Below are 13018 nucleotides of genomic sequence, written 5' to 3' on the forward strand. Positions count from 1 at the left end.
CCAGGAAGATGGATGCCGGTGACAAACGCAACGAAGGGCAGCCTCCAGGTCCTGGTTGGCCCGCTCTGTCTGGCCGTTGGTCTGGGGATGGTGACCGGAAGAAAGACTGACCGAGGCCCCCAGCATCTTGCAGAATGCCTTCCAGACTCTGGACGTGAACTGGGGGCCCCTGTCTGAGACGATGTTCGTGGGAATGCCGTGAATACGAAAAATGTGTCTCACCAGCAGACGAGCTGTGTCCAGGGATGTAGGTAGTCCAGGTAGTGCAATGAAATGAGCCATCTTAGAAAACCGGTCCACAATGTTCAATACTGTCGTGTTCCCCCTAGAGGCAGGTAAACCGGTAATGAAGTCCAAGGATATGTGAGACCAGGGCCGGGCGGGGATGGGTAATGGTTGGAGCAGGCCGGCTGGTGGTCGGTTTGAAGACTTACTCCTGGCACAGACAGAGCAGGCCGCGACGAACTCCTTGGCGTCCGCCGCCATAGAAGGCCACCAGAATCTTTGCGCCAGTGCGTATAGCGTCCGTTTGAGTCCCGGGTGGCAGGTTACTTTAGACGTGTGACCCCATTGTAGTACCTCTGACCTGAGCTCCTCTGGGACGAACAGTCTTCCTGGGGGGCAGCCCTCTGGTGGTCTCCTCCCATCTGTTGCTTCCGACACCTTCCTCTCCACCTCCCACTGGAGTGCACCCAACACTCGAGCCACAGGTATGATAGTCTCTGGTGCCTTTCCCTCCTCCGTGGGGCTGAAGACTCTTGATAGGGCATCGGGCTTGACATTGCGTGAACCGGGTCTGTAAGTGATTGAAAAATTGAAACGGGTGAGGAATAATGACCAGCGGGCTTGTCGAGAATTGAGTCTTTGAGCGGTGCGGATGTATGACAAGTTCTTATGGTCCGTGATGACTATGAACGGAAGTGTAGCACCCTCCAGCCAATGACGCCACTCCCGCAGCGCCAGAACGATGGCCAGCAGCTCCCTGTTACCCACATCATAGTTGCTCTCAGCCTGTGTGAGGCGACGAGAGAAGAAGGCGCAGGGGTGCAGTCTCTGGTCGACCGAGGATCGCTGGGACAGGACGGCTCCCACTCCCGTATCCGATGCGTCGACCTCTACAAAAAATTGCAGGTTAGGATCAGGATGAACGAGCACAGGTGCTGATGTGAATAACGATTTCAGATTACAGAAAGCCGTCTCTGCCTCTGGGGTCCACACAAACGGAACCTTAAGAGATGTAAGCCTAGTCAGAGGTCCTGCCTTACTGCTGAAATTGCGGATAAATCGCCTGTAGAAGTTGGCGAACCCTAGGAACCTCTGTAAGTGCTTCCTTGATTTAGGAGTTGGCCATTCGACCACCGCCTGAATCTTGGCGGGATCGGCACGCAATTGACCCTTCTCCACGATGTACCCCAGGAACGGCACTGATGTGGCGTGGAAATCACACTTCTCAGCTTTAACATACAACCTATTTTCAAGGAGGCGTTGAAGAACGAGTTTGACATGCGTAGTGTGTTCTTGTAGATTCCTAGAGAAAATCAGAATATCATCAAGATACACGAAGCAAAACAGATTAATCATATCGCTTAAAACGTCGTTAATCAGATTCTGGAACACCGCTGGGGCGTTAGTAAGACCGAAGGGCATGACAAGATACTCAAAGTGCCCCAGCGGAGTGTTAAACGCGGTCTTCCACTCGTCTCCATCCTTAATGCGCACTAAGTGGTAGGCATTACGGAGGTCCAGTTTCGAAAAGATCCGTGCCGAATGGAGAGCGGAAAAGGCAGAGTCCATGAGAGGGAGCGAATAACTATTACGTACCGTAATACTGTTCAAACCCCGATAATCGATACAGGGGCGCAAGGACTTGTCCTTCTTGGCAACAAAAAAGAAACCCGCACCGAGAGGAGAGGAAGAAGGACGGATGAGACCGGAAGCTAGCGAGGCAGAGATATAGTCCTTAAGAGCCTTTTGTTCCGGCCCAGAAATATTATAGAGCTTAGCGCTGGGTAATGTGGTGTTGGCTAGTAATTCTATCGAGCAATCATACGGTCTATGAGGTGGAAGTGTCTGTGCACGATCCTTACTAAATACTTGTTTCAAATAATGATATTCCTCAGGCACATTGGTGAGGTTAATCTCCTCTACCGGAAGTGGTTTAACGGAAACCTCGGAAATGGCAGACCTAAGGCAGTTAGCGTGGCAGAACGTACTCCAGTTGACTATGTTCATCTTAGTCCAATCTACGGCAGGATTGTGGAGTTTGAGCCACGGTAACCCTAACACTAGTGGAGCTGCTTGGGAAGGCATAATAAAGAAGCTAATCCTCTCTGAGTGATTACCCGACAATTGCAGAGAAAGAGGTTCGGTCTGATAAGTGACTACTGCTAGAAGACGTCCATCTAAAGACAGAACCTCCTTCGGAGAGGATAGCTTAATCACTGGGATATTATGTTTCTCAACGAATGACGTATCCAAAAAGCAGTCATCGGCACCGGAGTCAACTAGTGCGGTTACAGTCACATTTCTGCCCCCCCCTGTAATAATCCCCTTGACCTGGAGACGTCTCAGGGACTCATTGCCTGTGTCGATCACTTCCTGGGGGTACTCACAAATACCAGCTGAGGACTGGCTGCTGGTGACGGGAGGATCGATACTGGATAGCGATAGTTGTGCCGATGGTGCTCCTGGAGTCGACCCTTGGCGACGAACTGGACGGATGGGGCATTGAAGAAGCCGATGACCAGGGTTACCGCAATACAGGCACAGGTTCAGGCGACGGGCTCTCTCCTCGGCGGCTAGTCGTCGTCCTCCCAGCTGCATTGGAACCTCCGTATCACCATCAACCTTGATGGGATGAGTACTCCTCTGCTCCGTGGGCGAATGTGGTATCGGTGTATGAACCTGGTATCCCTCCTCTGCATAGTCCCTGATTCTCTCCTTTACTCGGTTGTCTAAACAAATCGCTAAGTTTATCAAGTCATCAAGCGATGTAGTATTATCCTTGGCTATTAGCTCATCCTTAATGCGGGCACTAAGAGCCCTCCGGAAGATACCACGGAGCACGGTATCGGGATATCCGCTTGCTGCTGCGAGCACACGGAAGTCAATGGAAAAATCGGCCACAGATTGCCCTCTCTGTTTTAAGTCCAACAGGCGATTGGTGGCTTCTAAACCCCGGATAGGGTGATGAAACACCCTTCTTATCTCCTCTAAAAATAATGGTAAGGAGGTACGGATGGCGGGCATAGAAGTACTTATGGCCAGGGCCCAAGTGGCAGCTCTACCCGCAAGCAAGCTCATTATGAAGGCTACTTTAGCTTGATCAGAGGAGTAAGATGTAGGTTGTTGATCAAAAACTAACGAACATTGATGTAGAAACTGGTTACAGGAATCAGAGTCACCAGAGAAGCGAGGAGGGTGAGGGATAATGGGCTCACGAGCTTGATGAGCAGCAGGTGTGCTTGCAGCTGTGGCAGCAGCGGAATCACTCATGGTAGTGGTTGTACCGACCTCTGGTGGCGGAATCGGAGCGGAACATCCCAGTCGTTGATTTAATGCTTCCATGTTAGCAGAGAGAACAGAAATGGCTTCCAGGATCCCTTGGAGCGACTTCTCATGGCTTCCAACCATGTGTCCTTGGTGTGTCAGGGCTTTTCGGAATTGTTCCATGTCTGCGGGATCCATGTTCTGGCCAGATTGTTCTGTCATGGACGGCCGTGGAACACGGCGAGTATTTTAGAATCCCAAATGCAGACAATGGAGGCAGAAAGTACAAAAGAACAATTTAATATACAAAAAGAGAGTCCAAAACAAAAATACAAAGTACAACTAAGGAAAATCCAACAAGGCAAGAGTCAATAACAAAAAACACTAACAGCAAAAGGCTGTTAGGACAAAACTAGGAATAACAAAAATACACTGCAGGCAAACCTTACAGGAGAAGATCACAAAACGGGCTAGCAGGTAGGTACAGGTAAGCGGGGAGCCAGAGAGCAGGGTAAGAAGCAGGGAGCCGGACAAAGCGGTACAGGGAGCAGGTAGTCAAGGAGTCAAGGAGTACAATCTGGCACCGGTCTGGAGTTTGGCTGGAGCTTAAGTAGGCCGGTGGTAATGAGCTGCAGGTGTGTGTAATTAGGGCTGGGTCATGTTCAGGGATGTGCTGCAACAAATAAACGACAGAGGGCAGCAGAGCAGAACACAGAACATGACAACGACTTTAAAAAAAAAAACATGTTTTCTATAATATTTAACTCTATGCTACTGAAATGACCTGATAACATTACAAGTTTATACTTGTAATATTGCTAATTTTTCACTTTTTTCTATTTTGACTTTCTGCTTGTAAAATTACATCCGTTTTCTTTCCAACTATTTCAACTTTGTTCTTGCAAATGTTTCTCGGAATGATGCCCTAATTCCCAAAATATTTTATTCTCATAACATTAATAGTTTTTACGCAACCTAATTAAAAAAAAAAAAAAAAAAAACTTCTATCCATTGTTTTGTTGCTGAAAGCAATGCACAGAGTGAAGCCTCTTCCTGCGTGTTTGGAGGAAAAGAGGCACGCATGCACATGGCAATATATTGATCCAGTTCATTTTCCTTTATTGTGCGATTAATTAATTTATTTATTATGGTCCCAGGCCTAGTGCCCATGAGACATTTTTTTTCTGAACGCAAATCTTGTCACATTTTAATCTTTCTAGATCGTGTGACACAAGATCTTGTGACACCCCTAATTGTTATATTTGTATATTTTTTTGTCTACAATCTCAGGGAATAAGTCGTTGGAAAGGATTTGCCAAAGGATTTGAATGAGCGCTAGCGGTAGTTAGTGTTTTTCTTTACTTTATTTTGCTCAACACTACGGGAATAATTGTATTATTCAGTAGATTTTTTTTTTTAACACATGCATTGTGATTATTATCATGATCAACAAATTAAAAGGCAAGATATGGTAATGGTTTAATTAATCTTGAACATGCACACAAGTTACACTGGAGCACATCACATAGCACAATTCATAAAATAATTCAATGGTCTGGAAAAATGTCACTGTATATACTTGGTGTCAGATTAATATCAATATTTGCAGTATCGCATGGGGGCACTTTGATCAATTTTGCACATTAAAAGGTGCTAAAACCAATACAACGTGGGTTGATATATGCTAATCTAATAAAATATCTCATTAATAATGAATTGATTCTATTTCTACAATACGCCAAGGGCCAACAAAAAAAAACGATCTACGGGGCTAAAATGGCCCGCGGGCCGCCCTATGGCCATCACTCCCTTAACTTTTGTCACCTGCTGCACTTTCATCATGTCTCTGAGTGACGTCAGACCGCATGGGGTCTTACGGTTATAGCCTCCTCTCTGAGAAGCTCAAATAAAGACACAAAGAAAAGACATGCTCTGCCGCTTTAATCATGCAAAGCCACGGGAACGGAACTCTATTTTTAACTTAGTGAATCACTTTGTACAAGGTTACTTTCTGCAAAGGACAAAATCAACACGCACTGCGCCTCACCCGATGATGTAGCCCAGGACAGCCAGTTGGTAGATACGAAACAATATTCCAATTCTCCGGTTCTCTGCGATCACATACTTCTCCGTCTTGTAGTTGAGGAGAGAAAGGAAGAATGTGCCCCAGCCGGCCATGTTGTCAGCGGAGTGTCCCCGTCCCCTCAGCTGGTCTACTCGTCAGGACCACTCACACCCCGCATGCTCCTCAAACATGCCTGAAGGCGACGTCAACATCGATTCATTTCCATCTCCGCGCCTCCTCAGCCTGGACATGACTCAACTTGAACTGCACCTGAATACTTGATGTAAAGGACGACACCAGCGGGGCGTGTCAAAGAGGTGGCAACTCTAGGAGGGGCCTTTTTTTCACAATTACATCACATTTAAAATTCATATATATTTTTAAATACATATATTTTAAAATACGTTTTTATTAAAATAAAATGCTTTAAAAATTGCATTTAAAAACATTAGAAAAAAATACATTAAAATATAACATTTTATTTCTGTGCAGTGTTTGTGAAACTACTTTTTTTTTTTTTTTTTACTTTTAGAAGGGGCTCTTCCAATGTTAACAATGACTTTTGGTCATATGTATATTTTCCCCAATATATTCTGTATTTGGTGAAACTGCCACAAATCCTACTGTCACGATCAGCCAGCTTGAATCCCAAGACGCAGAGAATGAACCACACAGTGTTGTAACAAAAAAGGAGGTTTAATCTAGCGTGTAATTTGCACGGAGGATACGGGGGTCATGACCCCCACAAAATCAGATTCAGCCAATATACCCCCCCCCCAATATAACCACATCATTCCGATGTAATAAAAATATACATTATCTTGCATTAATATCTTGATTTTCTTTATATCATTTGCCACCAAAAGTAGCATGTAAAAAGTAGCACCTAATAAAGAAAAAATCCTGACCAAAAAGAGGTAAATTGTTACGATGGTGTTTGTCGCTCTGCTGCCGCCTTGTGTCTGTTTGCTCTCTGTGCAGCTTCAGCCGGTGTGGGTGGAGTTCCCAGCACACACCTGCTGACAATCTCATCAAGCACCCTTTATATACCCAGCGGCAACGAGAAGCCAGTGCCAGATTGTACTCCTTGCTACCTGTTCCGCTTCGTCCGGCTCCTTACCTGTTCCCCGCTTTCTGGCTCACCCTTGTCCCTCTGCTTAGTACTATTTCCTGTTACACTAGTTATTGTTCCTGCTCAGGTTTGCCTGCAGTATTTCTTAGTTACATTCTAGTTATTCCTGTCAGCCTTCTGCTGGCAGCGTTTTGTGTTTTTCTACTTTTGGTTTGTGACTTTCCCTTGTGTTGTACTTTTCCCGCTCGGGACACTTTATGTTATTAAATACCTTTTGTTTCTATTTTTGGTCTGACTCCTTGCGTTGGGTTCCGCCCCTTTTTACAAGTGGCGACTCCCACTCGTGACATAAATACCTGTATTGTTAAGTTAGGTCATGATATGTGACTGGAGTTGTCAAGCTATTTCGATTGCCAGTGTCCTGTGAGGTGAAGCCAGAGGATGTCAGGGATGACCAATGTCACTTTTGCTGACTTTGCTCCAATACAGTGTTGGGTAGCGGCATGACTAGTTGAACTACATTTCTCGGTTGAGTGAACGTAACGTCGCTGTTTTCCACAAATGTCAGCAGTGAAGGTATTTTATTGATCAAATAACGTGATAGCCTACACAGAAGCTACATTTAACCAGGCATTTCTAAATTTTAAATACAGCAGAGTTTCTGCTGTGGTAACCATGGTGATGACAGACGTTCCTTCAAGTGACATTAAGTACCAGTCCTGACTCCTGCTGCAGCAGGGCATCACGCAGCGGGTGACAGAGAAGCGGAGAGAAGTGTAGAGCGACTTCATGTCGTGAATCTTGACAAGCTTTGGGAAATACCTGAATGTATTTCCTTAAATTCTGCTTTGACGTCACTTGTCATTTTTAACAGGTGACCAAAGAGAAGGAAATGACCAAGGAGGCACAGCCTTATCACAGTAAAAATATCAGTGTATTTCTAATACAGGCAGGCCAAATTACTCATTTTTTAAAAAGTAAATGATTCAATAAATAAATAACAGGCCAAGATTTTAACCCTCCCCCCTTCCCCCAATGGTAGACCCAAAGTTACGCCCTTGGGTTTAATACAAAAAAAGTGCCACAAGAGTAATCAATGAAGTATGCAAGAGGGTATAACAAAAAGACTCAGGACGATAGCCAAAAAAGGTACTAACAAAAAACACTGCCGAGGAGAACAAAGGGCAGGAAAAAGTCACCGCGTAAGCGGGAACGGCTGACGCTGAGCAGGTGAGAGCAAGGAACAAACTGGCGTCAGTCTGTGGCTTTGCAGCAGGTAAGGACCGAGCAGGATGATTGGAACAGGTGTGTGTGTAATCAGCTCCGCCTCAGGACAGCGTGCACTACAAAACACAGCAGACAAGCGGCAGTAGAGCGACAAACACTGAACATGACACCAACAGTATGACAATTATAATGAAAAAAACATTAAATAAAAATTACATAAAAATAAAAAGATCCAAGCTATCATCAAAACCATCAAAATCCTTCGTCTTTATAATAGGTGACATTTTGAAAACAGTGTAGCTGTCACGCATTGGGGGCATTTTGAACCTGGAAATACAGAGTGGAAATCACACAACTGTTGAAAACAAAAAGAGTCCTTCTAGAGGTAATACTCCAAGTGCAAAAATACAAAAATATAAGAGAATCCAGAATAGAGGATAACAAGCAAAAAGGTACAACAACCCCCAAACAAATCACTGTAGCAAACGTGCTACAGGAGGAGCTAAGCTAAAGCAAGGAACAGAAAACGCTGCCGAGAACCAGGCAGGAAAAATAGTACGTGCTAGGAAACAGCTCGGCAGAATACTAAACGAAACTTCTCACTACACCGCCAGATCATGACAGTACAGTCAAACCTGTCTTAGCGGCCACCTTTATAGAACGGCCACCTGCCTATAGCAGCCACTGAAAAATCCCCCGCAGCAAATTTACATGTTATAGACCCTGTGTATAGCAGTCACCTGTCCAACGTGGCCAGCGGCCACCCATTTTGTCTCCCTTGGTCAATATCTGACCGCATATAGCGGCCAAATTACCGACTCAAGTAGAAGCTTCATGCACGAAAAAGTTTCGTTTTTCAATCAATGAAGCCATCGTGTGTAGACTTTAATTACTGAGTCCTAGCTCAGTCACAATCATTCACAAGATCCACACAAACTGTCAGTTGTTCCACATAAAAAAGCCGTCTTCTTTTGAGTTTGCTATTTCCTGGTGAAACATGTAACTTTAAGAGCATTTGCACCAAAACATTACTGCAAAGTAGGCTGGGAACAGGACGTGCTCCCAGCGACGCTACAATAAAAAAAAACATACGCTAGCATGCATGCGGCAGCGGGAGCAAAACTGAGTTCGGTTGTACTTAATTGAAGTATTTTAGAATGTACTCACGTTATTTTTTATCAATCCTCATCCACAAATCCATCAAAGTCCTCATCTTCTGTATTCAACACAAAAAAGCCGTCTTCTTTTCCGTTCGCTACTAGTCTGTTAACTTGTCAGTGTTATTCAGCTCCGAAGCAAAGAAGGAAACTTCTCCTGTTGCTTCTGCCAACTTTATTTATTGAACGCGGCCACCAGACAGCAGCTCAGAACACACACACATCTCACAGCATCGTCTGAACTAAAGCTGTAATGACACTCTGCCGTATAAAAAGTAAAATATTAAAAACAAGCGTAAGACATTACTAGCACAGCTTTATTCTGTGGGTCGTGGATAATAACAAGCCTAGTAGTGCTGTACAACTTTTATCCGCAGTCCCACAGTGCCCTCTACTGGTCAACATTATTATTATTATTTTCCCCCCTTTTTTTCTTTTTTTTTCCTCTACTGGTCAACATTCAAACTGGACGCCAACCTGTCTATAGAGATCACCTGTCTATAGCGGCCACTTTTGCAGACTCCCTCTAGTGGCCGCTATAGACAAGTTTGACTGTATTGTCTTACCCAAAGCATATGGTTTTGTTTCAGTGTTGTTTTTTTCTGTGTGTGTGTGTGTGTGTGTATGTGTTTATGGTTATTACACATTATGGTTATCACATATTATTCCTGTGGTTTTTGTTCAAATATATTTCTATATCAGAAAAGAGGTTATTTGTACTTCATAACACACAAAAAAAAAATCAGCAAAATGTTAAATGCTTTTAAAACTTGTCCATAGTCACTCTCTTTGATGATTCATATTTTGTACAGATGAGAGCATAGTGAATTGTATGAAAGTAAGAAAAAAAAGTAAAGGAACATGACCATGGATTTTAGTGGAAAAAGGGGATGGGATATGCAGTTAAAATTAAAATCTCTTTCTAGAGGAGTAAAACTATGCATTGCTATAGGGGAGTGCTAAGCAGAGTAGAATTTTGTCCCAAAGGCAATGACAATTGGAAGGGGATAAAGTACATTTAATATAGCCAAAAGATAGAGAATAACGTATCAAATCGTTTTTAAGGGACGATGGTTGCGTTGCTTGACGGAATGGGAGAATCTCCCCGCTTTTTAATGTAAAATATAGATGTTCTGCGAGCCTCTTCATCTGCTTTGTACACTATGTACGCTGTGCCAATGTAGTCGCGATGTGAGTAGTAAGATGGCGTCTCTTTGGCTTCAGCGGCTTGCACTCCGGCGTGCGCCGTATGACCAATCCAGATCAGTGGTTTTGACCTGGGCCGCGCTGGATGATGACATCACAACACGTCACTGCTACTCGACCGTAAACTACCAGGCGTACGAAACGTCCTTACTTTGCATATTGGCCCCATAACTGTCACTTAAAAGGAGTTTCAAATAACGACACGGGCGGTCAATATGAAGTGAATTAACTGACCAAAAGAGCAGTCGAATTTATTTCACAGGTCCACTACCACCACCGACCCGGAAGCCAATGACGTCAGACTGAATTTTTCACCTTTTAATGCATAAACCCAATGCTGCATTTCAGTATCGACAGCCATTTTTAAACGATGTTACGTCGATATATGACGTCCTGAATGGAAACTTGCTAAACATATTGATGTAATATAAATCAGTAATTACACCCCTCCACACCTTCAAAGATATCACTAAATATTGAAGTAGTTCAATACCAAACAGAACATGTGATTGATCACCATAAAAGCATTCTTTGGGGCGGGAAAAAAAAAAGTCTGCAAAAAATGTCTACTCAGTTAATAAAGGAAAAGGCTTGAGACGTCATCTGTACTTCTGTGAAGAAGGTGTTGGACGTTTCGCTCCTCATCCGAAGAGCTTCGTCAGCGAACTGAAGCTAAAGCTCTTCGGATGAGGAGCGAAACGTCCGACACCTTCTTCACAGAAGTACAGATGTCGTCTCAAGAAGCCTTTTCCTCGATGGACAACTCCTGTACGACTGAGAGCCTACACAGACTCAGTTTATAAAGTTTAGAGTTAGGTATAGTAAAAGACCACTAGTATACAATTTAAGGTTTCCACATTGCAATGGTTTTGTTATAAGACAGGACACCAGATGTTCAGTTTAATCATTTATTCCAACATGTGCACAAACATTTGGTCATAATGGCAAATGCATTTTCAAATAACTTGCACAATACTTAAGAACATATAATGGTTTACTGGCCACCCCTCAGACGCAGGACAAGATGGAGGGTGGACTCCTTCTGGATGTTGTAGTCTGAGAGGGTGCGGCCATCTTCCAGCTGCTTGCCAGCAAAGATCAGCCTCTGCTGGTCAGGAGGAATGCCTTCCTTGTCCTGAATTTTGGCCTTGACATTCTCAATGGTGTCACTGGGCTCAACCTCCAGGGTGATGGTCTTGCCAGTGAGGGTCTTCACAAAGATCTGCATGCCACCCCTCAGACGCAGGACAAGATGGAGGGTGGACTCCTTCTGGATGTTGTAGTCTGAGAGGGTGCGGCCATCTTCCAGCTGCTTGCCAGCAAAGATCAGCCTCTGCTGGTCAGGAGGAATGCCTTCCTTGTCCTGAATTTTGGCCTTGACGTTCTCAATGGTGTCACTGGGCTCAACCTCCAGGGTGATGGTCTTGCCAGTGAGGGTCTTCACAAAGATCTGCATGCCACCCCTCAGACGCAGGACAAGATGGAGGGTGGACTCCTTCTGGATGTTGTAGTCTGAGAGGGTGCGGCCATCTTCCAGCTGCTTGCCAGCAAAGATCAGCCTCTGCTGGTCAGGAGGAATGCCTTCCTTGTCCTGAATTTTGGCCTTGACATTCTCAATGGTGTCACTGGGCTCAACCTCCAGGGTGATGGTCTTGCCAGTGAGGGTCTTCACAAAGATCTGCATGCCACCCCTCAGACGCAGGACAAGATGGAGGGTGGACTCCTTCTGGATGTTGTAGTCTGAGAGGGTGCGGCCATCTTCCAGCTGCTTGCCAGCAAAGATCAGCCTCTGCTGGTCAGGAGGAATGCCTTCCTTGTCCTGAATTTTGGCCTTGACATTCTCAATGGTGTCACTGGGCTCAACCTCCAGGGTGATGGTCTTGCCAGTGAGGGTCTTCACAAAGATCTGCATGCCACCCCTCAGACGCAGGACAAGATGGAGGGTGGACTCCTTCTGGATGTTGTAGTCTGAGAGGGTGCGGCCATCTTCCAGTTGCTTGCCAGCAAAGATCAGCCTCTGCTGGTCAGGAGGAATGCCTTCCTTGTCCTGAATTTTGGCCTTGACGTTCTCAATGGTGTCACTGGGCTCAACCTCAAGGGTGATGGTCTTGCCAGTGAGGGTCTTCACAAAAATCTGCATGTTTAGACTGAAGAAAAAAATTCTCTTTAAACAATGCAAATAATATTTGACTTGTAATTTAATTAAAGCTAGTTTGTCTTTAACATTGCGTTGAACACAATGAATAATTATGTAGTTATTAGTTATGGTGTTCTCAGTCACGTCAGCCCAACAAACGTTCCAGTCAACAGCGCCATTTTGAGATGGCTGTCGACTCCCTTTTGTTCAGCTGCCTTCTCCCTCTAATGGACGCTAGTACAGAAAATGTCGAGTCACTGCCAACAACTATCCATTACCCGCAAACACTGTTCCAACGACGATGGAATTTAACTATAGTAGTTACGGTTTATAAACACATAATTATTAAAATGCGCACTATTCAAACCAGACAGTCGCCAACCCTTACGTAGTCCGGGTACATTTACAACCTTAAACGATATTTCAGTCAACGTATTAAACATGTTCAACAACAAAATTATGTTACTTACAGTTAAGAATGGCAATAGTGAAGAATTCAACCGCTATTGTCGTCTTCCTGTATGACCTCAGCTATCGTTGGTGGACCGTATAATGTTTTACTGCAATGACTGCAAACCACTTATATACCAAAGGCTTCACGTCATCTCACTGTATCCATCCGCACTCAAAAATAGTCCAGACCTTCCTCGGACGCACCATTTCAG

General features: G+C 44.6%; 2 protein-coding genes across 5 annotated transcripts in view; both read right to left on the minus strand.

The window, feature by feature from the left end:
• p2rx5 (purinergic receptor P2X, ligand-gated ion channel, 5) overlaps positions 1–5816 on the minus strand; it is a 31000-nt gene extending 25184 nt beyond the window's left edge. For 2 of the 4 annotated variants that reach the window (XM_054754241.1, XM_054754239.1), the window contains exon 1: positions 5537–5816. In XM_054754241.1, coding sequence (XP_054610216.1) covers positions 5537–5667 — 131 coding nt within the window. In that variant the 5' untranslated portion in view covers positions 5668–5816. Of the gene's footprint in view, positions 1–2612; positions 3130–5526 lie in introns of those variants that run through there. The other 2 variants (XM_054754240.1, XM_054754243.1) reach the window with 2 other exon arrangements.
• Positions 5817–11110: 5294 nt separating this feature from the next.
• On the minus strand, positions 11111–12991 carry ubb (ubiquitin B). Its single transcript, XM_054754245.1, has 2 exons — positions 12824–12991; positions 11111–12363 (listed from the first exon to the last, which is right to left on the minus strand). The coding sequence occupies exon 2, from the start codon at positions 12354–12356 to the stop codon at positions 11211–11213; it is 1146 nt and encodes a 381-aa protein (XP_054610220.1). The 5' UTR covers positions 12357–12363; positions 12824–12991; the 3' UTR covers positions 11111–11210.
• Positions 12992–13018: the final 27 nt, after the last annotated feature.

This window comes from Dunckerocampus dactyliophorus, chromosome 16 (assembly GCF_027744805.1).
Source record: "Dunckerocampus dactyliophorus isolate RoL2022-P2 chromosome 16, RoL_Ddac_1.1, whole genome shotgun sequence".
Classification (NCBI taxonomy): domain Eukaryota; kingdom Metazoa; phylum Chordata; class Actinopteri; order Syngnathiformes; family Syngnathidae; genus Dunckerocampus; species Dunckerocampus dactyliophorus.

Coding starts and splice junctions, on each gene's coding strand:
- ubb (XM_054754245.1), bottom strand. CDS start 12,356: ATGCAGATTTTTGTGAAGACCCTCACTGGCAAGACCATCACCCTTGAG.